Consider the following 24511-nt stretch of genomic DNA (forward strand, 5'->3'; position numbering starts at 1 on the left):
CAGCTGGCAACAAAAAGCCCTATATGAAAACACAGACAATATAAGCACGCTGGGGGGTAGAAATAGCCTAAGCTACTCTATCCCTTTGAGATGTATTTCTTGCTTATCTCAATAAACATACTTGAACTTGAATATAAGCACGGACTAAGAAAGGAAGAAAATTCATAAGTTGTGTAGAACTATGAAAAAAAACTAAATATGGAGAACCCTTCCTCTTATGTTAGTGAATATATCACCTTTTTTTCACTCAAGGTAGAATTTCTGAAGTGCTTTGTTTATGTAAAACAAAATGTGTTTCGAGTGAAATTGCTGAGTGGTATGGGTAAGAATTTTATGATCAGCAGTAAAATGAGACAAGCAAAGAGAGAGAGATGACCTTTCAAATGCTTACTCATTTTGTACTTTCAAAGGCTTTTCAATTAAATTTCAGTTTGAAAGGTCTAAGGTGCCAGTGATGATTGCACATAATTCATGTGATATGTAGCAAAATAACATAGGAAATTATATGGGAAAAGCCCATGTGAATACTGAAAAGAAAGCTACCAGGATAACAAGAAATTAGGAGTAGGTGGAAACACATCTTGAAAATTTGATGGGTGAAAACTAATGAAAATGTAACTGAGAATGGTGGATATGCTGGTATGAGAAAAGTGAAGACAGAATACCAGTACTGTACAGGTATACTATGTATATATATTTATGTAGGAAAGGAATAAATGTGGAAAAGCTGCAGATATTGATGAGGCAGACGTAGAAATGATTAATACCTGCCGATGCCTCGCCACCTCATAAAGTGGGTAATCGAGTAGTAATAATATGATAATACTAACAACAATGATAACAATAATGATAATAATAAAGCTGATCCTTTCACTTTCACTTCTTTTGTCTCTTTTAAATGAATAATGCCCACATCACTCGTCCTTAACATACACAAACAGTCACTCTTTCCATTACCATTTGCTCCCTTCAAATTCCAAACACATACAATTTTTCCTTCAGATGCTTCAGGAGAAAAAGCCTGATCATTACCATTCCACAGCCTGCAGGCTGAGGGTGAAAAAGAATTTTCACTGTTTTACAAGTCAAACAAAACCCTAAATATAATTTGGAATATAAATGCAGAATATAAAATTACAAGCAAGATTCTACATGTATCCAAAATAATATTCATAATTCATATACGGAATCCACCATATTGTGTTCACAAGTTACGAGCCCGAGTGTGCCAGATAGCAAGGTAGGAAGCAGCACCTACACCCAGTACCAGCTGCAAGTTTGGCATAGTTCTTATTACGCCTTAACAACAAGCATATGCATGAAAAACTACATGCATGCAAGGGACACTTATTTGTTACGATACCAGAGCTAAATAAAGATGCACAAGCACCAAGTAGATGCATGGCTGATCCACACTCAATGCATGAATGGCATCAATTTCTCTCTCTTATCAGACTTATAGGACTGAATCTATTAATCCTAATGATTTGTGTTTCAAATTTGTAGGCTTAGATATCACTAGGCCTATATATGAACTTAATGGACTGTATTTCAATCTATTACTAAACTGAAGCTCTGGTATACAAAATGCAGCCTGGTGCAGTTGCTGTTGCTACCTACTTCCGGTATATTTATAAATGGTACTCTTCTCAATAACCCATCATCAACTAAAATGTATTAGCTTATTTTGTAAATAGTTCACATGCAAACAAATGTTTAAACTGAAAATGTTTATGATGCAGTCATACTTTTATTATTGCAAGTATTATAATCCGAGTTTTGTTTGACTTAGGCCAATTGTGAAAGAAACTGATCCTTATTCGATTCAGTGTTCTTTAGAAAAACAAAACAACAAAATAAATCATTACAGCAGTCTTTCAGTGCATACACTGTCTTCATCATTCAATAAACTATGTTCATATTTCATTAAGCTCTATGGCATGTTAATACAGAACATGAAAATGCCATCATTTACAGCCTGCGTATTCAGCCTTATTTAATGATACTGGCTCACTCATTCCCTGCTCCAACAGACTTCCTATATGTGCATACTCACTCTCATCCATATGATTCCAGGCGAATCTTTTTCCCTTTGCATTATCACATCATATTTACGTCAGTCTAAATCTTAAATCTAACTTGATATAAATGAACGGTTTTTTTATTAGCAACCATTTACATAAATGCACTTGTTTAAAATTTGCAACCAGCTAGTATATTTGTATTTTACTATTAAATTTAAAGACTTTTCCCCCATCCAGAGAAAGGAATCCAGTGCAAAATTAGTACTGTATAGAGAAATGCTAATAGTATTTAATTAATGTTAATATCTGTGAAGAATTTGCTCTTGCGCAGTTGAGAGTAGTGAAAGTTAAGAGAAGCAATGAAAGCTCTCGTAATGAAAGAACAAGACGAGAAGAAATGCAACCAGAGCACTACATGACGTATTGCCTATTCTTATTTATGGCAGTTAAATAGAAGAACCGAGGACAAAATGAAGGACAGCCAGACACACGTACACATAGGGCAACAATAGCTTCACTCTCTTGTGACTTTTTTACGATAAGGTAAGAAATTCTTTACGGTTATTTATAAACATATCAGGCAATGTATAAACGTAAGCATTACAATACTTTGTCAATAGTCATGAATGAACACAGTTTAATGAGGTTGCCAATCACAATTCCAACACAGCTGGCTACCTATGACAAAAACACATTCCCATATGCACCATAGCTCACATAAGAATGCATAACATGTATACCAAATAAACAGCTTTATGCATTCCTCAACTATTTCACTTCTTCCACACACACAAGCTAAACACGCTTTGAGTGGCCTCTTAACATTTACCCTTTATCTTTATTTGTATAATGCTGAAGATACTGTGTGTAAAAGACTATTTCAATGCAAAATGAATACTTTTGAAAGACTAAAAAATATAATATATATACAATTATGAACATATATGATCAAAAGAAGTCTCTCCGTACTCCAGTATTCACCTGGAAAGCGGAATGCTTGATGATGTGCAGGGGAAGCTGTGATAATTGGAGCTGGACTGGAAGGAGTGGAGGAGTTGCAGCTGGAGGTGTTAGAACTAGAGTCTGGACCCTGAAGACACAAATGTCTCTCATTAGTAACTGACTAATCAAAGTAGAGAAAGAAAACCAATTAATGTGACAAACGTTGACCAAACCACACACTAGAAAGCGAAGAGACGACGACGTTTCGGTCCGTCCTGGACCAGTATCAAGTCGACAATCGACTTGATAATGGTCCAGGACGGACCGCAACATCATCGTCTCTTCACTTTCTAGTGTGTGGTTTGGTCAACATTTTTCAGCCACATTATTGTGACTCCTAATCTAAATATGACAAATGTCCTAAAGATGAAGGAAATTCTAACATTATATTAATTTTAAGAACAAAAATTTATATCATGCTTGCATTCCAGTGATGCAATATGCATTGATGAATTTTCCATAAACATGAATTTTAAATCATATTATGAAGGAAACTACTCAAATCATGTGTCTCACGATGGGTGGACTTCGAGGACTTTATAGTGTGGCCAGCCCCTGCTCACTAGTACCTGCATTTGTTTAAGGTATTTGTAGTGACTTCTTTAGGAATCTATAAATACTTTGTGCTGCACCTTATATAAAATGATAGTTGGAAAATAAAATAAGAATAAAACTAATATTAAAAGCTGAAAGAAGAATAACTGCAACAGTATAATGTCAAACCTATTGATTAGACTTTTAGGAGCATTTTCACTATGTAAAATTATAGTTTCTCTCACCTGGAAGGATGGTATGTTAATGGACGGCTGGGAGTAGGACTTGGAGCTGTTCTGTAATGGAGGGGAGAATACATCGTTGAGATGAGAATGAGAGATGCCTGGGGTACCTCGAAGAGGAAGCCCACCGTCCATACCACCCTTCTTCAGAGTCTGTAAGAGACAAAAATACACACATTCGTTTTCCTTACAAAGCACGACAACAGTTGAGATACAAATAAAGATCACATTAAATAAGTCCTTTAGTCTACATCACTTCTCATATAGATTAAATGAGAGTCAGTATGTACAGCACCCAATACTTGTCAGGAATAAGAAATACAAAATCCCAGAAATTGAACGACAAACTAAACCATAGGATTTATTGATTGCAGGAGTGTTGTACATTAATTCAAAAGGCACTGTACGTGGCCACATTTGACTATCACCTGACTAATCCCAATATGAAGTGTACCTTACAAAGGTAAAACAGTGGCAATGAAGTTAGATCAAGAGACCAATATAGTCCAACTCACATCTGTAAAAATCTGAAGATATGCATGAGGCAAGCCACAGGATGGTGGAACCTTTGGTTCACATTCACGGTGGCATTTAAAGCTGCACTCCTTGCACTTCAAACCTGGGAAGGAAATGTATAGATGAAAAGAATTACAGTGAACTCTCCAAAATCTGCACCTTCAAATATCATTAGTACAAATTTTAATAATAGACCTGATACCTACAATTCAAATTAGATCCAGATTCTTAGAAACAATTGGCAAAAATTTAGACTGACTCTGCATATAAATTTCTAGCCAATCATGTATGTTCTGTATTTTTACTATTCTTGTGCTTTAGCAGCACAGTACTGTAAACATTAAAGATTTTTTTAATTTAAATGGTTTACTATACTTATAATGAGCTATTAATTCAACAAAACAGTTTTGTGACAATTTGCCTCTAAATGTCCCAGATCTACTGTATTGATACTAGTCATGTCAAGACAATGTGATCATCTTTGTGATGGAAAGTTGCTACCTCTTGTTACTCATGGACTTCCCTCTTTATACACCCTCATTAAATAATCCCTAGCATCTCCTCCTCTCTACCCCCCCCCCACCTTCATCCATGTTTATCATTATTTTATTAAACCAAGACTAGGGTTCTTTAGGAATGGAACTGATGTTCCTAAAACTACAAGCTATTAGCAGTTATCCTACATCACCTCACCTAAAGCCCAACCCAAAAAGAAGATGCCTCATCCAAGAGTAAAAATAAAGATTTTTTAACTTAAAAATGACTCGATACAAGGAAACTCAAAGTACTGTACCTGAACATATCGATAAATGGTATAATAAAGAAGCCCCCACAAGACGGTTGAGAGAGTTAGAAAGCTTGCTTATGGCATACGCATTAGATACAGTATCTCCCACCATGGTGGGGGTGGGGGTGGAGGCCTGGTCGAGGACCGGGCCGCGGGGACACTTAAAAAGCCCCGAAATCATCTCAAGATAACCTCAAGATGGTGCTCATAATCTTATGACAAAAAATAACTTCTCCAAAACATGTGTTGTTTTGTCAATAATAACCTCATATATCGGTTATGATATAGACCATGCAGTAATTATACAAAAAGACGCATTACCACTAAGAATTGTAAACTTGTGATGACAGTAGCCACATGTTGCCGATTTGATGGTCTTCATAAACCTATGTTGAACATTATGAACCATGGAGCCAGGTAAAGTTGGGGTACGTGGTGACTTTGGCACCCCGAGGGTATCTGCAAATAAAAATCATGGTTGATAGGTGTTTCAACATTTACGTTAATACTGTGTCTTGTCTTACTCTACTCATTTGACTTTCTCACTAAATAGCGTAAATTTGTCATGTACATTCCTCGACACAATTTATCACAAACTTGACTTTAAAAAGTGGATTAATAGACAAAATTTAAAACATGAAGTCTATGTACCAATATTCAGGCAAAATTCTTATCTATTTACCTTTTCTACATAATAAGCATCAGAAATGCTTTAGACTTGTGAACCTTGTAAAATGTAATACTGGTTACACATTTTCCTAGCCACAATTTCATTGGATTTTGTCAATTTTAAATTAGTGAAATATTTAGAGATCTTGAAATCAGTTACTTCAACTTAACAAATCTCATCTGACAAATTGTGCAAGACTTTAAAATAATGCTTCACAAAGACCTAAAAGCAAGACAAGAATGTATCAATGTAATAGAAGCAACAACAACATACTCTTCAACGAAGTAGCCGATACAACTGTACGAAAAATGACAGGTTAGATAACAAGACCCTCTTTAAAAAAAAAAATACCCTTCATGGTTATTCTATCACATGCTTCTTTAGCATAATGTTGTATCCCACTTTACTGTGAAACAAAAAATAATGCTTAGTGGTAACAAAAAAAAAAAAACAATAAAAATGACTGGATCACTTACTCTTGTTCGTATAATTCTCCTCCTCTGCAGGATCTGCGTAGTTAGGAGATTTAATTGGACTGGCCAAAGTAGAAGGTGCCGGGGAGTTCTGTGCTGTCCTGAGTTCCCGAACATCAGTCCTGCTCCTACTTCCATCTGTTCTTTTGCCAACATTTTCAACTGTTACCGAAGCTTCAGATTCAGAGTGAAGTCGTGTTCGTCGTGTGCCCAGCTGCTCCATGCTGCCACCCAGCCAAAAATTATTTAATTTTCTTCTTAATAAGAAATGACTACAATAGATTTATAGCAGAAGCAGAATAAAGATGGCAGCAACAATATACAGTATTGCATTCAGCATGAAAATGAATGTGAAGCAAAGTGCAGAGTAATATAAATCATGTAATTTATTCCAAATTAAAGCAATAGTGTAAATACAGGTCATGAATTACAAAGCCCCCATCCCATCCATGAGATGTAATCAAAATATAGAATAAAATGCCAACATAGGCAAGCACATATCCAGGTGAATATTTCCAAGTCGTAGAAGGATTGGTATCGTAGAGGCAGGTGTAGGCACACGTTGCCCATACGAACGAAGAGCAGCAGCATTTCACACACAGGAAGGCAGGCAGGTGGCGACAGCAGCCAGCATAACAAAGGCAAAAACAAAACTAAGCTACTAAACAAGACAAATGCAATAACCTTAATACATAGTTACTCAGTAAATCATGAACAACAGTTTCCCACCATCATATACGACATGAAGCAAAACGTGGGACATGCATGTAGCATAAATGCCAGGATTTCTAAATACTTTTGTACACTAGTCTAAGGAACTCCACATTACCACCTAAGATGCTAAATTCCCCAAAATACAATTGGTATAGCCAAATGTCAATAGGAATAACTGACTCGTACAAATATCACACAGTACAGTATTTACAAAATACTTAAAAGCTACATTACGTTATGTACAGTACAAGTGCATGACTAGTATATTGGTCTGTGCTAAATACACATGTAGCAAATGAACCCTTGCATTACTAAAAGACTACATGGTGTATAGAAAAAAAATTACATCTATAATTTTATTTGCTAATATCCTAACCTAATTACTGTACAGTATATCCTGAAGATTTAATGGTACTGTATTTTCCAACATTCAATTTTCAAGCAAAACAAAAATTATTGCAGTAAAGTTTGTGATACTGTATAATCATTTGGAAGACATTATTTGTGAAGTGCACGAAGGCCTTATATCTTATAACCGAGTAAAATTGTAAATCCTCTCAACACCTCCACATTCTGAAGGTGGTGTAATTTTCTTGTGTAAAGTAAACCATGACATTCAGCTGTTACTTAAATGATATATAAAATGTCTGTACAGCACAGGACACATTTTGTTGGCTTGCTCACTTTTGTAGCTGGAACATTGAATTTTGGTATCAAAATGCTCAAAACTTATTCATCTAGAGAATGAGAGAAAAAGAGGGGCTGCTCAGTTAGCAAAAGTTTATAAACATTTCTACATTGCATAGTTATTTAGGATTATATTAGATGTAAATGAAAGCAAATTTTATATCTCCATCACTGTAAAAAAAATTATTTGAATTTTTATTCAATCAATTTGAAAAGTGAGCCCTAACTTATGTACCTGTGCCACTACTACAAACTTTACTTATTTTCAGTTTGCAAGGCTCTACATGTGTTTAGAACATTTATTTAGTATTCAACTGTTTAAACTGTTGAATATATCTTCCTCATAATAGTGTAGTATACACCAAAATGTTACCCCTTTGTATCAGTACTGTAATTTAGAAGCTTTTCTTGCTCAACAATATACATAATCTTTCCACCATATTATAACCAATGTGGAGGTCAACCATTTGGGAAACTAGAGCAAGATGTAATGAAAAGCAGCATAACGTGTCAAACCTAACCTTGAAACAAAAAAAAACACAAAAAAACAGAACAGAGGTCACAGGTTTAATCCATCCATCAATGCAGACCACATAATAGTCCCATGGATGTAAGCATGTTTCAATGGCATTTGTGACTACAGTACCTTAAGACAAAATTCAGTTTCAATGAACGAGTTTGCATGTTTTCTACCAACTTCACAGGTAAAAAGAAATCCCCTCCCATGTGCAGCAGGCACTGGAGATCTAAAGTGTCCCCCTAAGTACTAATAGTTTCTGCATTGCTCACTTAGTTCAAGCAAATGAGCTACTTTACATTAATCTTTGCAGCATGTGCACATTAAGAAAAACAAGACAGAAAGAGAGAACTAAACAAACTTTGAGAATTTTGTTCAGCTACATGTACATTGTTGCAAAAGCATAACACAGTACTGTACTGATGCATCTCTTATAGTTGTACATCCATCTTACTATTGCCTCATGCATCAGGTGTTGCACACTACAAAACATGCATTCACTACTTAAAACTAATCACTTGTAGCTATTCACATATATATACGCCACTTGCAAGAGGTTAACGTACAAAACATACAAGCATCTACTATAGGAATCTAGGAACCATCCTAAAATTCAATCACAATCATGTGCAGACTTTATTAAACTACATGTAAAGCACACACTATAATAAAAACTAACATTCACCTCAAACAGGCACTAAACGTCAATAGACATAAAACTACCTGAGGAGTGTGGATGACGGCTGTTCAGGGCCTTCAGTACGAGGCGCAAGCTGGGATTCGTGAGAGGTGGACCGCCCCAGTGGTTGCATGGGGTTCAGGAGGCATGTTTGATATTTCTTACCAGGTGGTGGAGTCGTTGGAAACTTCTTATCACCTTTTGGGTGGAATAAAAAACATTTGCATGATATAAGAACATAAGAATAAAGGTAACTGCAGAAGGCCCATTGGCCCATACGAGGCAGCTCCTATTATACAAAGATATGTTCTTATGGAGGGAAGGGATATACATACAGCATATACATTAAACTAAGGGCTGTGACAATAAAAAGGTACATACTACATGGAATAGGTCTAAAATATACATATTCTAAATTTAAATTGAATATCTTGAACCATTCTTAATACAGAAAATGAAACTATTGCAAAACTTGCAAGGGTATCCTTTTTTGTTACCAATACTACATGGCCAGTTTCAGAAATTAGGGCGTGCGTGTGTTAAGATTTTGGTGCAGCCATGCACATTAAAGATATTGCTCAAGGTCCCATGGGAAAACTACTCTTCCTGGATCTAGGTACACTTTCTTATAAAAATTATAGCACTAAGGGTAAAAATAGATACTGTACTATACAATAATTGGTAGGTTATACACACTGCCAAAAGGATCGGATGGCATCTGGTTTCAAAATAATCGAGATAATCCAAATTTAACTGTACTGTTAAAAAATGAGTAAATTGTGTAACCCATCTTCTTGTTTACATAGTACCTATTGTGATGGTCGCCAATAGTCACGAATTCGTACGTACCTGTACCTAACTTTTAGATAGTAGTACAGTGACTAGTAAGGATTTTTTAAAAATAAATGAAGCTAAAAACTAATTTAAACATTCCTAAGCCTAGTATAGCACACATTTGTACTATATTAAGCCTCAGTTATTGTGTATTAGGCCTAGGAAGGTAGGTCAGGTTACTTTAGTTTGTCAAAGCAAAGTAATGACCTTTCCCACATCGGCTAAAAACCTACTGACCGCCATATATCTGAATAAATTAGTTTCAGATGCCTGAGGCTTACCCACAAAATTATTTGACATCAAATCCTCAACCTTACCCAGCCCTAATACACTGTAAATACACTGTATACTTTAATGGTATAGCCCCTAAGACCCTCACAATGTTGACATCAAAGCCAGAAAGAATGAAGTCTAAGACACCAAAGCAATGGAAACCTTTATGCAGCTCATTTTAAAATTTTATCACTTAACATTTTAAAATAATTTGTGTCACTAACCTGAAGATTTGCCCTTGGGAATTATATTAGGCGTTGGAGGAGGGGTATAGCGTTTCTCAGAAAAGACAGAGCCACTGCCTGGAAGGGTGAGGTTGGAGGGTGCATGGAAGGGACCACCAGGACTTAATGGAGGAATGAAGGAGAGAGGTGGAGGGGGCGAGGAGGGAGTAGAGGAGTCATCACTGCTACGTTGGCTTATTGGTGCACCTCTTCCACTAGTCCGACTCCCATCTCCACTCCAGGCCCCTCCACTTGTGCTCCCACTGGTGATGCTGCCACCATCTCCATCAGAAGAAGACACAGAAGACCGGCATTCCCGTTGTGTTCGATGGCTAGGACGGGGAGACGATGGGCAAGAGCGTTCCCAAGAGTCCCAGTACAGGGGTAATTCTGAACTTCCCCAGTCTCCACCCTGGCCTTGCATCTGGATCTCTGCAAAGTAAGAAAAACTATAACAAATCAAAAAGAAAACACTGACAAAAAAATGTAGTTATATATACACAGTATTTATATACTGCATACAAGTAAAAATGAGAAGAGGGAGACAGTGTTTAATACACTGCAATAATAAGGTAAAAGAGGAAAGTGAGATATGTAATTGTGTAGACTATACTGTAGTTAAGATTTCATTGTATACTTCACAAATAGTGCTTGGTTTTTCTTCTATTATGTTGCCATGTGTTATCCACATGCATCCAAGTCTCAAACTGGTCAGCACAACTTCCCATCGACAATTTTTCTGCAGAGAATCTGGCCATGTTAAGTTAGTTGGCATCATCTGTCTCTGTTAGTTACCTGTAATGGATTGTAATGTGTTTTGCCAAAATTCTATTTGTAGCACATTAATCTCTGTAAGGCAGTTGCTAGGTTGAATATTGAGGATTTCACTGTTTTGTAATCAAATCTATTAACAGGCAGTTCAATTCCAGTTACTCCTATAATGGAAAAAATTTGTTTACTTCATTTTCTTCACAGCCACTATCTGATCTCTATTATTATGGAATGTGTAGCTATATTTTTCTATGGCCACGGTATGCACAGTGTGCTTAAAAGTCAACAAAGATGGTGTGACTGTTCTAAATGCTGATATCAATGTTTTTTATTATATTTTGAGGGGTTCCTATCTGGACAGATGGCTGCAAATCCCATTCCTTCAGAGGATTTGAAGCACTCCATATAATCAAAATCAAAATTTGTACACTAGTTGTATTTCAGGAATTAGTTATTTTGTGTGCGCAAGGAACCTGCAAAAGTTTATTTCTGACTTTCATTGGTGATATGCACATAATAGAGGAATAACAATACCAGTAATGTGTTGTATTTGACAGTCGAGCCCGAATGATTAGGTATATTTTATATTACTCCAAGATGTTTTGATCCTTTTGAAAGTTGGAGAACAATAATTTGTAGAACCTTACCAAGTACCAGTACCAAAAATACAGTAGTTCCATAAGAACGTAGTGACAATCACCGAGTGACATTTGCTTCATCGGCTATACCACACACACTGACTAGCTCTAAACAATACAGTTTAATGATTAAGAAGCTTTACCTACACAAACATACATTGATGGTCTCTTACCTGTATATCGCTTCAGATTGTGCATGGCTCGAGCCAGCTTATGGGCTTCGCTCCGGTCTGCTCCATAGTCACTGAGGATGTTCCGTAATTCATTTTCTCTCTTTTCAAGCAATCCTTCAAGTGTTGAGACTCGTTGGCACATACCCTATAAAGAAAGGCATATGGTAAAACAAATGACAACAAAATTGATTGAAATGTATTGATACATTGGCTATAGGATTTTTTTCCTGAAAAACAGAACTTTTCCTTATTTCATGATGAACCAAGGAGACTGGATCATTTTCATGCTCATTAGTCAAAATTTTTATCCATCACTGAGGAGTGTATTTAGGGCTAGAACAATACAATATACTGTAATAGTAGATTATTGGATCTATTGAAGTTATATTAATGAAATAAGAGAAACAACTATCCAGGAATATTATTTACTGTACTGTACTTACATTGACTGAATCCTTACAAAGTCCAACAACTTGAAGCCACTGCTTGAGAGACGGGTAAAGCTGCAGCTCCAGGGGCAGTGGGACACCTGTCGGTAAATGTCGCTTCGTCACCAACTGGAGGCTGAACAGCTTCACCAACTTTCCCTGGATTTACAAAGTTAAAGTTATTACTAGTAATGTATAGACCTAATGCATTTTGCAAGTACTGCAAACATGATAAACACTTAATGCAAAGTGTTAGGCCTAAATACCAAACTTAGACTATATAGAAAGGACAAGGTAATTAACAGAACGTTGACCAGACCACACACTAGAAAGTGAAGGACGACGACGTTTCGGTCAGTCCTGGACCATCCTCAAGTCGATTGAGAATGGTCCAGGACGGACCAAAACGTCGCCATCCCTTCACTTTCTAGTGTGTGGTTTGGTCAACATACTTCAGCCACGTTATTGTGACTCATCGCCTGTAATTAACAGAAATTAAGTTTGAAACTAAATAAATGCATCATCAAAACATGATCCAAACAAATAAGAAATCAAAGGGCATTTATTTTGTCTGAGGAAATAAAAAAAAATTAGCTGTTGCATAAATGTATTAAGGAGAGAAGCTAAAAAATTGAAAAATTAAACATATATTGTACTGTACAATGCTGTAGTAAACATAAAACAGCACATTCTGCATAAGAAAATGCTATTTTTAATACAGCAATTGTTGAATACTATGATTTCATAAAACATAAGTATTGAATAAAGAACCATAAAGGTAAAATGCTAACAAAGCCTATTCCCAACTTTCTATTTCTATTTCAGTATAAACCCTAATATTTGCCAGTTATCTAGTACGACAAAGCCTAAAACGAAACTCAAAATTTACTGGGTGGCATATAGAATATTAAAAAAAAAATTTAGGCCGACAGACCAGGAGAAAACTAGGAAGGGTAAACATGCTACCAGTATAGATGTTTAGACTTTTGTAAATATATGGGAAATGTGTAAAATACCTATTAGTCTGAAAACCAGCACTAGGACTCCAGGAATTTTAGGTTAATATATTAGTTGACATTGCATGTACAACATTCATTCTAGTGTCATTTTATAGAATATAATTTTCTCTTTCAATTCATACATACAACATGTACAACAATGAATGTACAACATTCATTCTAGTGTCACTTTATAGAATATAATTTTCTCTTTCAATTCATACATACAATACATACATTTGCGCTATAAGTCAGAGTAATCTTGTCCACGTAGACTATTGATAACTAAAAATGTGGATATTACAATCCTCACTTGTACAATTACAAAGGAGATTTTAAAAATATGTGCACATAAGCTATATAACAGATCAAGATTTTTTTAACTTCATATCCCTAGCCACACAGATGAAGATATCCCAAGACAGAATCAGTATATAATATCCCAAATATGCATCTGGAATATAATAACGAACCAACAACCTTATTAAACTTTATAACATCTCGCTTAGAATACCTATTAAATACATATCCTATCTGAGTGCCCTCTCCCTGACTAATTTCCATTACACACACAACATAAGCATACATTCTAAAAAAAAAAGCTGTTTCCCAATTAAATATTTTCTTGTATATTTTGTTAAGCAGGTGTTTGTATAAATACAAAAATAATACACTACATAAATATATAATTTACATTATACAGCATTTTCTTTCAGATTAGCAAATTTTGGCAAGCATCAACTTAAAAGATTAAAACACAAATTGCACTAAAAAAAACATTATGGTAGCCATATTACAAAACATCTATTAACAATGTTCCATTCATCAAGTTAAGCTGGATTGACAGCATTCAATATTCAGAGAGTAAAAAAAAGCATGAGGTGGCAACTTAACCAGGATGAAGTCTAGGCCAGAGGTTCCACTCCAGCAAACATGTTCTCATACCGTGCAACCTAACCTACATGCACACGCGCAAAGCCACACATTCTTGCACAACATTTTGACTCCGTAGCTCACTATGTATGCATGTCTATCAAAGCATTCACTCATTACTGGAGTCAATTAAAACCCTAAATTCAAAGCTTTTCTTCATTGAAGTGTATTCGAAAAAAAAATCAATGTTTTCAAGAGCCTTTATTAGTAAGGGGAATTAGATACACTTCATATATATTGTACTGTAATTCATTACTGTATTTACACTTATTAGCCATTATGATGCTACTGCCACTAGTCTTAAGTATCCTAATATAAAACCCTCACAGGCAATAAGGGTGCTTGCAGAAGGGTGTCGCCGAGAGTTGCAGAGAGTTTGCCGCGGAGAGCGCTGCAGTGTTTGCCGCGGAGAGCGCTGCAGAGTGTTTGCCGCGGAGAGCGCTGCAGTGTGTTTGCCGCGGAGAGCGCTGCAGAGTGTTTGCCGCGGAGAGCGCTGCAGAGTGTTTGCCGCGGAGAGCGCTGCAGAGTGTTTGCCGCGGAGAGCGCTGCAGAGTGTTTGCCGCGGAGAGCGCTGCAGAGTGTTTGCCGCGGAGAGCGCTGCAGAGTGTTTGCCGCGGAGAGCGCTGCAGAGTGTTTGCCGCGGAGAGCGCTGCAGAGTGTTTGCCGCGGAGAGCGCTGCAGAGTGTTTGCCGCGGAGAGCGCTGCAGAGTGTTTGCCGCGGAGAGCGCTGCAGAGTGTTTGCCGCGGAGAGCGCTGCAGAGTGTTTGCCGCGGAGAGCGCTGCAGAGTGTTTGCCGCGGAGAGCGCTGCAGAGTGTTTGCCGCGGAGAGCGCTGCAGAGTGTTTGCCGCGGAGAGCGCTGCAGAGTGGTTGCCGCGGAGAGCGCTGCAGAGAGTTTGCCGCGGAGAGCGCTGCAGAGTTTGCCGCGGAGAGCGCTGCAGAGTTTGCCGCGGAGAGCGCTGCAGAGTTTGCCGCGGAGAGCGCTACAGAGTTTGCCGCGGAGAGCACTACAGAGGGTTTGATGCATAGAGCGCTGCAGAGCGTGCTGCGGAGGGCTATTCTGCATTTTCTTCCATATCGTTCACTCCAGTACGTTGTTATTTTACTGTGTAGATGGGGACCTGGCCCTCCAGTATTTTCCATGTGTATATTATTTGGTATCTCTCTCGTCTCCTTTCTAGCGAGTGCATTTGAAGAGCTTTGAGACGATCCCAATAATTTAGGTGCTTTATCTCGTCTATGCGTGTCATATATGTTTTCTGTATTCCCTCTATTTCAGCAATCTCTCCTGCTCTGAAGGGGAAAGTGAGTACTGAACAGTACTCATGACAGGACAACACAAGTGATTTGAAGAGTACAACCATTGTGATGAGATCTCTGGATTTGAAGGTTCTCGTAATCCATCCTATCATTTTTCTGGCTGATGCAATATTTGCCTGGTTATGCTCCCTAAACTTTAGGTCGTGGGACATCATTATTCCCAAATCCTTGACATGCTGTTTTCCCTACTATGGGCAGATTCGATTGTGTTTTGTACCCTGTATTATGTTTCAGATTCTCATTTTTGCTGTATCTGAGTACCTGAAATTTATCAATGTTAAACATCATGTTATTTTTATTTTCAGAGGGTGTCGCAGAGGGCGTCATTAGGCGCGTCGCAGAGTAGAGGGCGCCGCGGAAGGCATCACTGGGGGCATTGCAGAGCGGAGGTCATCGTGGAAGGCATCACTGGGGGCGTCGCAGAGGGCGTCGCATGGGGTGTCACGGAGGGCGTTGCAGAGGGTGTCACGGAGGGCGTTGCAGAGGGTGTCGCAGAGGGTGTCACAGAGGGCGTTGCAGAGGGTGTCACGGAGGGCGTTGCAGAGGGTGTCACGGAGGGCGTTGCAGAGGGTGTCGCAGAGGGTGTCACAGAGGGCGTTGCAGAGGGTGTCATGGAGGGCGTTGCAGAGGGTGTCATGGAGGGCGTTGCAGAGGGTGTCACGGAGGGCGTTGCAGAGGGTGTCACGGAGGGCATTGCAGAGGGTGTCATGGAGGGCGTTGCAGAGGGTGTCACGGAGGGCGTTGCAGAGGGTGTCACGGAGGGCGTTGCAGAGGGTGTCACGGAGGGCGCTGCAGAGGGTGTCACGGAGGGCGTTGCAGAGGGTATCACAGAGGGCGTTGCAGAGGGTGTCATGGAGGGCGCTGCAGAGGGTGTCATGGAGGGCGTTGCAGAGGGTGTCACGGAGGGCGCTGCAGAGGGTATCACGGAGGGCGTTGCAGAGGGTATCACAGAGGGCGTTGCAGAGGGTGTCACGGAGGGTGTCACGGAGGGTGTCGCTGAGGGTGTCACAGAGGGTGTCACAGAGGGTGTCACAGAGGGTGTCACAGAGGTTGTTGCAGAGGGTGTCACGGAGGGTGTTGCTGAGGATGTTGCTAAGGGTGTCACAGAGGGTGTCACAGAGGGTGTCACGGAGGGTGTCACGGAGGGTGTCACGGAGGGTGTCACCTCAGCCACAGCACCAGGTAGTGTGGGTAGGCCTACACCAGGTGTTTTTTTTGTATTATTTTCTACCACAGACATGGCCATACATTTACAATGTTAACCAACATATATACATTTTCTTCTGACCTCCGTGAACAGGGCGAGAGATCTGTTAAACATATAGTTCATGGATTTATTGATCAACCGCTTAAGATGATTATAGTGCTTTTAAAATGCCAATCTAACCTACATTTGTAAATACATACACAGAGTTACGTCTGCCCTACATAAAGTGTTCAATGTGTCTCTTACATAGTATCATTAATGTGCATTTACAAAGGTGAAATGTAATTCTGACCAGCTTCCACATATACTTTATACAGATACATACATACACATACACACACACATACATACATACACTAACATTTATGGCTCTTGTACTCTGAGAGGGTAAGACAGCTGATAGAGAAATTAGTGTGTTATTAAGCACTTAACCACTGAAAGTAATTACGATGCTTTTACAAGCTCAGGTCATAAAGGTAGGTTATATAGGTTACCAGATAGTGCGGCCAGGCCTACACCAGGTAGTACGGCCAGGCCTACACCAGGTAGTGCGGGCAGGCCTACAGAGAGACAGCTGGAGGAGCAGGAAGAGAGAGTAGAGACCAAAGGAAGACCAGGAGACTGTTACCTCTAAGGTGCGGATCTCCTGCTGTGTGAGCTGGGCGCTGGTGGCACACTGGGACCTCAGCCTCTCCAGGTGCTCTGCCTGCGAGGCGATGAACTGGTGGTGGGTCTCGCAGGTCTCCAGCGCCCGCTGTATCACCTCCTGCACGCCCATCTCGCCCCCGCCCACCTGCTGTTGATGGCCATCTCGCTCGCCTTGTAAGACTCCCACCAGCCTCCCGCCGCCGCCGCCGCCCCACGACATGGTCGAGCTTACTATCTGTCTATAGACACTGTGCACAGGACCAGGCGCCGTAGCCCGCGCGTTCCCTTCATGCTTGGTCGCCGCTCGCCCGCGCTGAGCCTCAAGCTTACACCAAACACATAACGGAGCGCCTCACACACTGGCCGCCATCATGGATCCCCAGCAAACATTTCTCACTCCTTCCTCTGCGTTCTACCAGCACTTACTCTCTCCCGCCTTCACTCGTCTCAGCTTTTTAATGCCGCTAATTTACTCCCTACCATTATCTTTATTAAGATATTTAGTTATATATCGATCACTCGTAGGTTTTATTTCATGCTAGGATGCATATTGGGATAAACAAAAAAACAGTTTGGGTTATAATAACCTTTACAGGACAAAACATGTAATTACTAAATAAATCAAATAACATAGTATTTTTTATAAATTATTAATAAATAAATAGGTGTTTAACAGACAAATATATTGGGAATAATTGATGTAATTCTCACCAGATTACATTGACAGGAGTCGTGTAGAAAACGGGAACTCCTCAGCTTACTTAAGGAGGTGTGTGAGCTCAGTCAATCTTAAGTTTAATTAGTCGCTTAATTAGTGATTGTGGCGGTGATTTAAGCTCTGTAGCTGCTGTAGGGATCAATAACGACACCTACGGCAGTCCTGTGTCGTTCCTCGGACTATTTAATTGTGCTTTTGTAGGAATATACATGTTCTTAATCTGCATCTTAATGTTTACGAGATAAGAGTAATCAAGTACATCTTAGGGAGGGAGTGTGGCTGGGAGCATCTTAGGGAGGGAGTGTAGCTGGGAGCATCTTAGGGAGGGAGTGTAGCTGGGAGCATCTTAGGGAGGGAGTGTAGCTGGGAGCATCTTAGGGAGTGAGTGTGGCTGGGAGCATCTTAGGGAAGGAGTGTAGCTGGGAGCATCTTAGGGAGTGAGTGTGACTGGGAGCATCTTAGGGAGGGAGTGTAGCTGGGAGCATCTTAGGGAGTGAGTGTGGCTGGGGGCATCTTAGGGAGGGAGTGTGGCTGGGAGCATCTTAGGGAGGGAGTGTGGCTGGGAGCATCTTAGGGAGGGAGTGCGGCTGGGAGCATCTTAGGGAGGGAGTGCGGCTGGGAGCATCTTAGGGAGGGAGTGCGGCTGGGAGCATCTTAGGGAGGGAGTGTGGCTGGGAGCATCTTAGGGAGGGAGTGTGGCTGGGAGCATCTTAGGGAGGGAGTGTGGCTGGGAGCATCTTAGGGAGGGAGTGTGGCTGGGAGCATCTTAGGGAGGGAGTGTGGCTGGGAGCATCTTAGGGAGGGAGTGTGGCTGGGAGCATCTTAGGGAGGGAGTGTGGCTGGGAGCATCTTGGGGAATGAGTGTAGCTGGGAGCATCTTGGGGAGGGAGTGTGGCTGGGAGCATCTTGGGGAATGAGTGTAGCTGGGAGCATCTTGGGGAGGGAGTGTGGCTGGGAGCATCTTGGGGAATGAGTGTAGCTGGGAGCATCTTGGGGAATGAGTGTAGCTGGGAGCATCTTGGGGAGGGAGTGTGGCTGGGAGCATCTTAGGGAGGGAGTGTATCTGCATCTTCCCCATGGGGATTATTAAGCATAAATTCCATGCTCCCTACATTACATTTATATTAATTTTCTTTTTCAGTGCAAAGAATCAGTATGGCAACTATTAAAGAAGAAAGCTCAAATAAGATTTTTGGAGGATGGCAGAAGGTCTATTCACATGAAAGGTTGGTCTGACTTCCTTGTTGAGTAGATATATATATATATATATAGTACAGATATTAATTCCTCTTCAGAACAAGTTAGAGTACAGCTTTGCACAGTGTTAAAACATCATTGGGCATCATGATGTTTTAAAAATGATGTTAAAAATGCATAATAATCTTGTTATGCACGGTTGATGAGGCTCAAATTGCCTTTCCTCCGCCAAAAAATCGTCCCCATATCCACTGCAGGAATAAGGTATACGGTATATGATGATTTTTTAAATGTTTATTTACTCTGTTTTAACATTTTTTTAACAGACATGTTCTTCATTATAGTTTCGTTCAACCCCCCTTGTTAGCAACTCCTTCCTTTCTTCCATAAGATTTTGACTGGCAAATATAGGTAATTCTACCTTTTAATTATATTTTTTCTGTATTAAAAACAATGATGAACAAATTTGTTTCAGTGCGGAGCTTGGATGCAGCATGAAGTTTGGAGTATTCGTTCCCCCACAAGCAGAATCAGGTGTGAAGAAATTTTTTGCTTTTTACATACAGTATTTTAGTTATTACTCAGTCACTTTTACCTTCAAAGACATTTAAAATTTGATTATTGTGGAACTACTTTTAAATTAACATTTCTTATTTGCTCTTTACTTTATGACAAGGTAAAACTGTGTTGGCTCTTTTTAAAGTAACTGAAGCTTATCTCAAATAGTTGTTTGTTAATTATTAGAAACTATGTAAGATGTAAGATTTTGGTGGTGATTTACAATATTAATGTGATTTCTGATGGTGTTATCTATTGATTGAAGATTTCCCTATTGAGGTAGCTATAGCTAACCTGTTATTTCGTATTGGTGCAGTGAAAATACAAGTATTCACATGAGATGCTTTAGGACTGCATACCCCAAAAGTTTTCGTCCTATTGATCAGTAAATATTTTCAATGTACTGTATATATTTTAAGGATTAGCTGGGGAGTCTGTATAAAATTAATTAAGAGTTGATTATTAGAAGACACATTAGAATTGATCAGTTCTAGGAATTACATTAGGTGTATCCCCTCTACTAATGATATTTTCTTTTGCTTACACTCGCATATCTACTATTAGATGGTTTGCAACTCGCTCTACCCCTTCAAAATATCCTTGATGTTTACATTCCCCAACGTTATCTGGCTTTGAAGTCTCTTACCACTTACATTGACTTCTTTGTAAATATATACTTGCTTATTTCTTGACCTTTAAATATTCTTTTTTTTTTCACTGCAAGCAAATGGCTGCTTCTACTCCATTCTGGAATCAAAACTGGCCTGTACAATGCATCAGCAAATGTTTCCAATGATTATTTATAATGTAGGGTATTTTGAAAAGTCAATTTTTGAATGATTTAAACTTTGCGAGTCTTAGAGAAGAATAATATCACTTTATAATGGAGTTTGTCTGTACTATACTTGAACCATTTGCATTGTTGTGCTTGTCTATTGGTGACTATGGGAGAGAGCTGTCACTCTTTGTGGCCAGCATTCTGGTCATTGAGGTCAGAACAACAACTTCATTGTTGTATCTGGGTGGTACTATCTATTTGTAACTTGGAAAAAAAAAGACTTCCCATAAGTTACATCCAACCTGTTAATTTTGTTTGTCTTCGTAGGACCAGTGCCAGTGATATATTGGTTGTCTGGGTTGACCTGCAATGAGCAAAACTTTATCACCAAAGCTGGGTCTCAGCAGCATGCAGCCAAGCATGGTTTTTTGGTGGTAGCTCCTGATACTAGCCCTAGTAAGTAGGTCAAATGTCAACTGTTACAAATATTTTGTTTATAATATGAATTTGTCATGACTTTGCTTATCAAAAAAAATTATCTGGTGAATTAATTTTTGTTATACATACTATTGAAAATTAACTACTGTAAATCTTTTTTTTTTTTTTTAACTTGATAAGGGGGCTGTAATATTGAGGGAGAGGAAGAGAGCTGGGACTTCGGTACTGGTGCTGGCTTCTATGTTGACGCCACCGCAGAAAAGTGGAAAAAACACTACCGCATGTATTCCTACGTCACCAAGGAACTCCCTGCTGTTATTGCTGCTAACTTCAATGTGGAAAGTGATAAAACTGGCATAATGGGACACAGGTAAGTAGTATGTGTACTTTAGGCAATTGGTAAATGAGCTTGCCACTTTATTTTATATTTTTATACCACTTAATCTTAAAAAATTCAATAAAAAATGCCTAATATTATCTGATCTGATTATAAAAGCACCAAAAATTTTCCCCAGCATGGGTGGCCATGGAGCTCTGATATGTGCCTTCAAGAACCCCGACCAATACAAATCTGTGTCAGCTTTTGCTCCAATCTGTAATCCTATTAATTGTCCTTGGGGAGTTAAAGCTTTAACTGGTTATCTTGGTGATGAAGATAAGGATGCTTGGAAGAAATATGATGCGTGTGAGCTGGTCAAGAAGTACAATGGTCCTCCCCTGGAGATCTTTGTAGATCAGGTGAGTAAAAAGTGCATTAATAACAATTTATATACCTAAAGTAAATGTGTTGCTCTTTTCAGAGAGGTATCCTTGGGTATTCTCAATAGGGATGCCTTATAGTTGTCATGTTTATAGTGTTCATTTTTATTATCTTGGTTCTCTTTTAATATGAAGTCCTCTTCAGTCCTCATCAGTTTAATACTGTTTGGCAAGCATTCTTGAATGATCTTATCTCCTCCAGATACTGCAGTTAGATATGTAATTTAGGAATAGTAGGGGATCCAATTATGTACCAAACATCGTGGGACCCCATTTGGCACTTCCCTGTTTTCCATTTATCAGATACACACTAATTCCATTTAGTGTCTTCAGTTACCTCAACCTACTTTTCAACATGTGTATCAACCATTTATGGGTGAGTCTCCAAGGCTTTTTGGTAAAGGGAATTCCACACAATACTCTTTGAATACCATGTTCATTTCTAGGAATCTCTGGCCCTAGCATTGAAAAACACTTGCAAACTTTTCCACGATCACTGGAGCTTACTGCTAAAGGATTAAAACCAACTCTTGTACATCTTTCCTGTTATAGGCAGATGCTGCACATTTGCAGATAAAGACAAGACAAAGAGCTTCATTGAACAACAGACCTATACACCATAAAAATTACTGCAAGCTGCCACCCCACATGAAGGACCTGAAAACTTGTGTCAGTGGTTAGAATATAAGCAGCGTCTTCTACACCTCATCCTACCGACTTAGAAGCATAAGAAAGTGGTGGTCAACGGAGAATAATCAAGCGTAAAGTACTCCTCAAACTGCCCCAAAACTTCATGTGCCATTAATTCCAACAAGAATTGGAATATGTAAATACTAAAGCAAAAGCTCAGCCCCTGTAGCTGTGACACAGATGGTTTGCACCGCATCCAAACAACCTCACTTAACAAAATACTCACAACAGGCAAACAACTTTAGCATGTTAGAGAATTTATAGCAAGCCTTTGAATCTACTTCAGTTAAGTGCTGCAGCAGATGGGTAACCCGGATATGTTGGAATGAAGTACCCACCTTATCTTGCAGACACACCTCCCTGGTACCTGGGAGGTACAATTCTACCTCCTTCCCTACACTAACAAGCAACTGTGCAAAAGAGGAATGAAGTCTAGCTCCCACAGCAAGTGAAGGTGGATGGAAACTATCTAGCACTTGATAGAAAAAACGAAACGTTAAAATGCCTAGTTTGTATGATAAAAAAAAAAATGCATGCAATCATACAACTATCTAAAAGCTTGTTTTAATTATGTGTTAATGGACGAATTTGTTTAATTGTAAATTTATCAATAAAGATCATTTAATTCTTACATTATCCTTCTGTTCATTTACAGGGCAAGTCAGATAACTTCCTTACCCAAGGTCAGTTGCTCCCAGACAATTTGGTTAATGCCTGTACTCTTGCTGGAGTTCCAATCGTCATGCGATTGCAAGAGGACTATGACCATTCATATTACTTCATCTCAACCTTTATTGGGGAGCATTTTGACCACCATGCAAAATTCCTAAAGGCATAAGGTTATAAGTTTGTTTCAGCAAAAATAAATCAAATACTTTGTGATTTGTCAGGTTTTGTAAGATCTATACTGTACAGTACTTTAATTACAAAATCTTACTCAATATTGAATAAAAACATCCCAAGATTTTCTTTTGTTCTTCCTGCAAGATTTTACTGTGTGTTTTGCACAAGGCTGATGAAATTTGGAAAAATGAAAGACTAATGAGGTAGGTTGGATTTGATTATATATTCTGCTTGCAGTGTTGTCATGTTCTCCTTGCATCTAGTACTGTTTCAGGAGTCTCACTTGATCTCACTGTGTACAATCTTGTGATAAATATCACAAGATGGTCATGTTAAAAATAAACTTGCTCATATTTCTGTAAACGTATACAAAAGTATGCAATGGATTTTGAGGGAATGTACTGTACATGAGCTCTTAATCTTTTTTGAAATATCACACAAGAGACTAGCCCAGAAACTACAAACACTTGGTTGGAATTATTACAGAATACAAAGGGTCATTCCAAATAGAGGAAAGTCTTAACTGAGAAAATGTTGAGCTGAGTACCAAATGATTCCCTTTTAGGATTAACCTTTAAGTTTTGTACATCAAAGACATGTGACATCTCAAACCAAATCATCAAACTCGAAATGACAGTTCTATTCAAAAGTAGGAAGTGAGAAAGATATTGAGGAACTCTGCAAATGGTGAGAAGACTAGCAAATATCCTTTAATACTGTATTAGTAATGAATGAACTTTTTATAGGGCATAATAATAAATACAGCATCAGCAATACAACCATACAGCATGTTGAAAAAGAAATGTACTTATGGTGCTACATAGTTTTCCTGGCTTGGCATCTTCTTTTGATAATTCTCTACTTTTGTGGTCCACCAGTCACTGAAAGCTAGTTGACTAACACACAACTTGTACCCCCTATTAGACTGAATTACAGGAACTTCTTTTCGACGGCTCAAAACGGAGGAAAGTGTCTTGAAAGATATTTTTAATAGGAACGTTATCCGTACAGGCAAAAATCATAAAATACAATTGACAATTTACTACAAAAATAAAAAACAGCCAACCTACTCATGAAAAACTCCCCAGACACCAAACAACGCCTTGAAGGAAACCAACGTCGTCTATGCCTTCACATGCCCACTTGGGGACTGCAAGCCCCAAAGAACTCAGTATATAGGCAAGACAATAACGTCTCTTTCTCTGGAGATTAACAATGCACAAACAACAGGGCTCCATCA

The 24511-nt window shown here is 39.0% G+C and overlaps 2 protein-coding genes across 9 annotated transcripts in view; one reads left to right on the top strand and one right to left on the bottom strand.

The window, feature by feature from the left end:
- Positions 1-17687, bottom strand: part of LOC123745799 (kinase suppressor of Ras 2) — a 33344-nt gene extending 15657 nt beyond the window's left edge. For 2 of the 4 annotated variants that reach the window (XM_045726800.2, XM_045726799.2), the window contains exons 1-10: positions 17271-17686; positions 12202-12345; positions 11759-11903; positions 10177-10608; positions 8890-9043; positions 6252-6520; positions 5427-5564; positions 4318-4421; positions 3806-3955; positions 3006-3114 (exon numbers count right to left, since the gene is read on the bottom strand). In XM_045726800.2, the coding sequence (XP_045582756.1) occupies positions 3006-3114; positions 3806-3955; positions 4318-4421; positions 5427-5564; positions 6252-6520; positions 8890-9043; positions 10177-10608; positions 11759-11903; positions 12202-12345; positions 17271-17510 (1885 nt within the window). In that variant the 5' untranslated portion in view covers positions 17511-17686. Of the gene's footprint in view, positions 1-1032; positions 1051-3005; positions 3115-3805; positions 3956-4317; positions 4422-5426; positions 5565-6251; positions 6521-8889; positions 9044-10176; positions 10609-11758; positions 11904-12201; positions 12346-17270 lie in introns of all 4 variants that reach the window. The other 2 variants (XM_045726798.2, XM_045726801.2) reach the window with 2 other exon arrangements.
- Positions 17688-17988: 301 nt separating this feature from the next.
- Positions 17989-23392, top strand: LOC123745798 (S-formylglutathione hydrolase). 5 transcript variants are annotated; one of them, XM_045726796.2, is made up of 7 exons: positions 17989-18059; positions 19150-19234; positions 19681-19739; positions 20869-20997; positions 21160-21349; positions 21495-21717; positions 23084-23392. In XM_045726796.2, the coding sequence occupies exons 2-7, from the start codon at positions 19164-19166 to the stop codon at positions 23264-23266; spliced, it is 855 nt and encodes a 284-aa protein (XP_045582752.2). In that variant the 5' UTR covers positions 17989-18059; positions 19150-19163; the 3' UTR covers positions 23267-23392. The 5 variants fall into 5 exon arrangements, with proteins under 5 accessions (XP_045582752.2, XP_045582753.2, XP_069173741.1 ...); XM_045726797.2 differs by lacking the exon at positions 17989-18059 and adding an exon at positions 18081-18205; XM_069317640.1 differs by lacking the exon at positions 17989-18059 and adding an exon at positions 18101-18139.
- Positions 23393-24511: the final 1119 nt, after the last annotated feature.

The sequence above is a fragment of the Procambarus clarkii genome, chromosome 88 (assembly GCF_040958095.1).
Source record: "Procambarus clarkii isolate CNS0578487 chromosome 88, FALCON_Pclarkii_2.0, whole genome shotgun sequence".
In the NCBI taxonomy this organism is placed as follows: Eukaryota; Metazoa; Arthropoda; class Malacostraca; order Decapoda; family Cambaridae; genus Procambarus; species Procambarus clarkii.

What these genes read in the sequence shown, in the direction of transcription:
- LOC123745798 (XM_045726795.2), top strand. An exon ending in TCCCCCACAAGCAGAATCAG is followed by an intron (nt 19,740 to 20,868) that starts GTGTGAAGAAAT and finishes TTGTCTTCGTAG; the next exon opens with GACCAGTGCCAGTGATATAT. An exon ending in TGGAGATCTTTGTAGATCAG is followed by an intron (nt 21,718 to 23,083) that starts GTGAGTAAAAAG and finishes GTTCATTTACAG; the next exon opens with GGCAAGTCAGATAACTTCCT.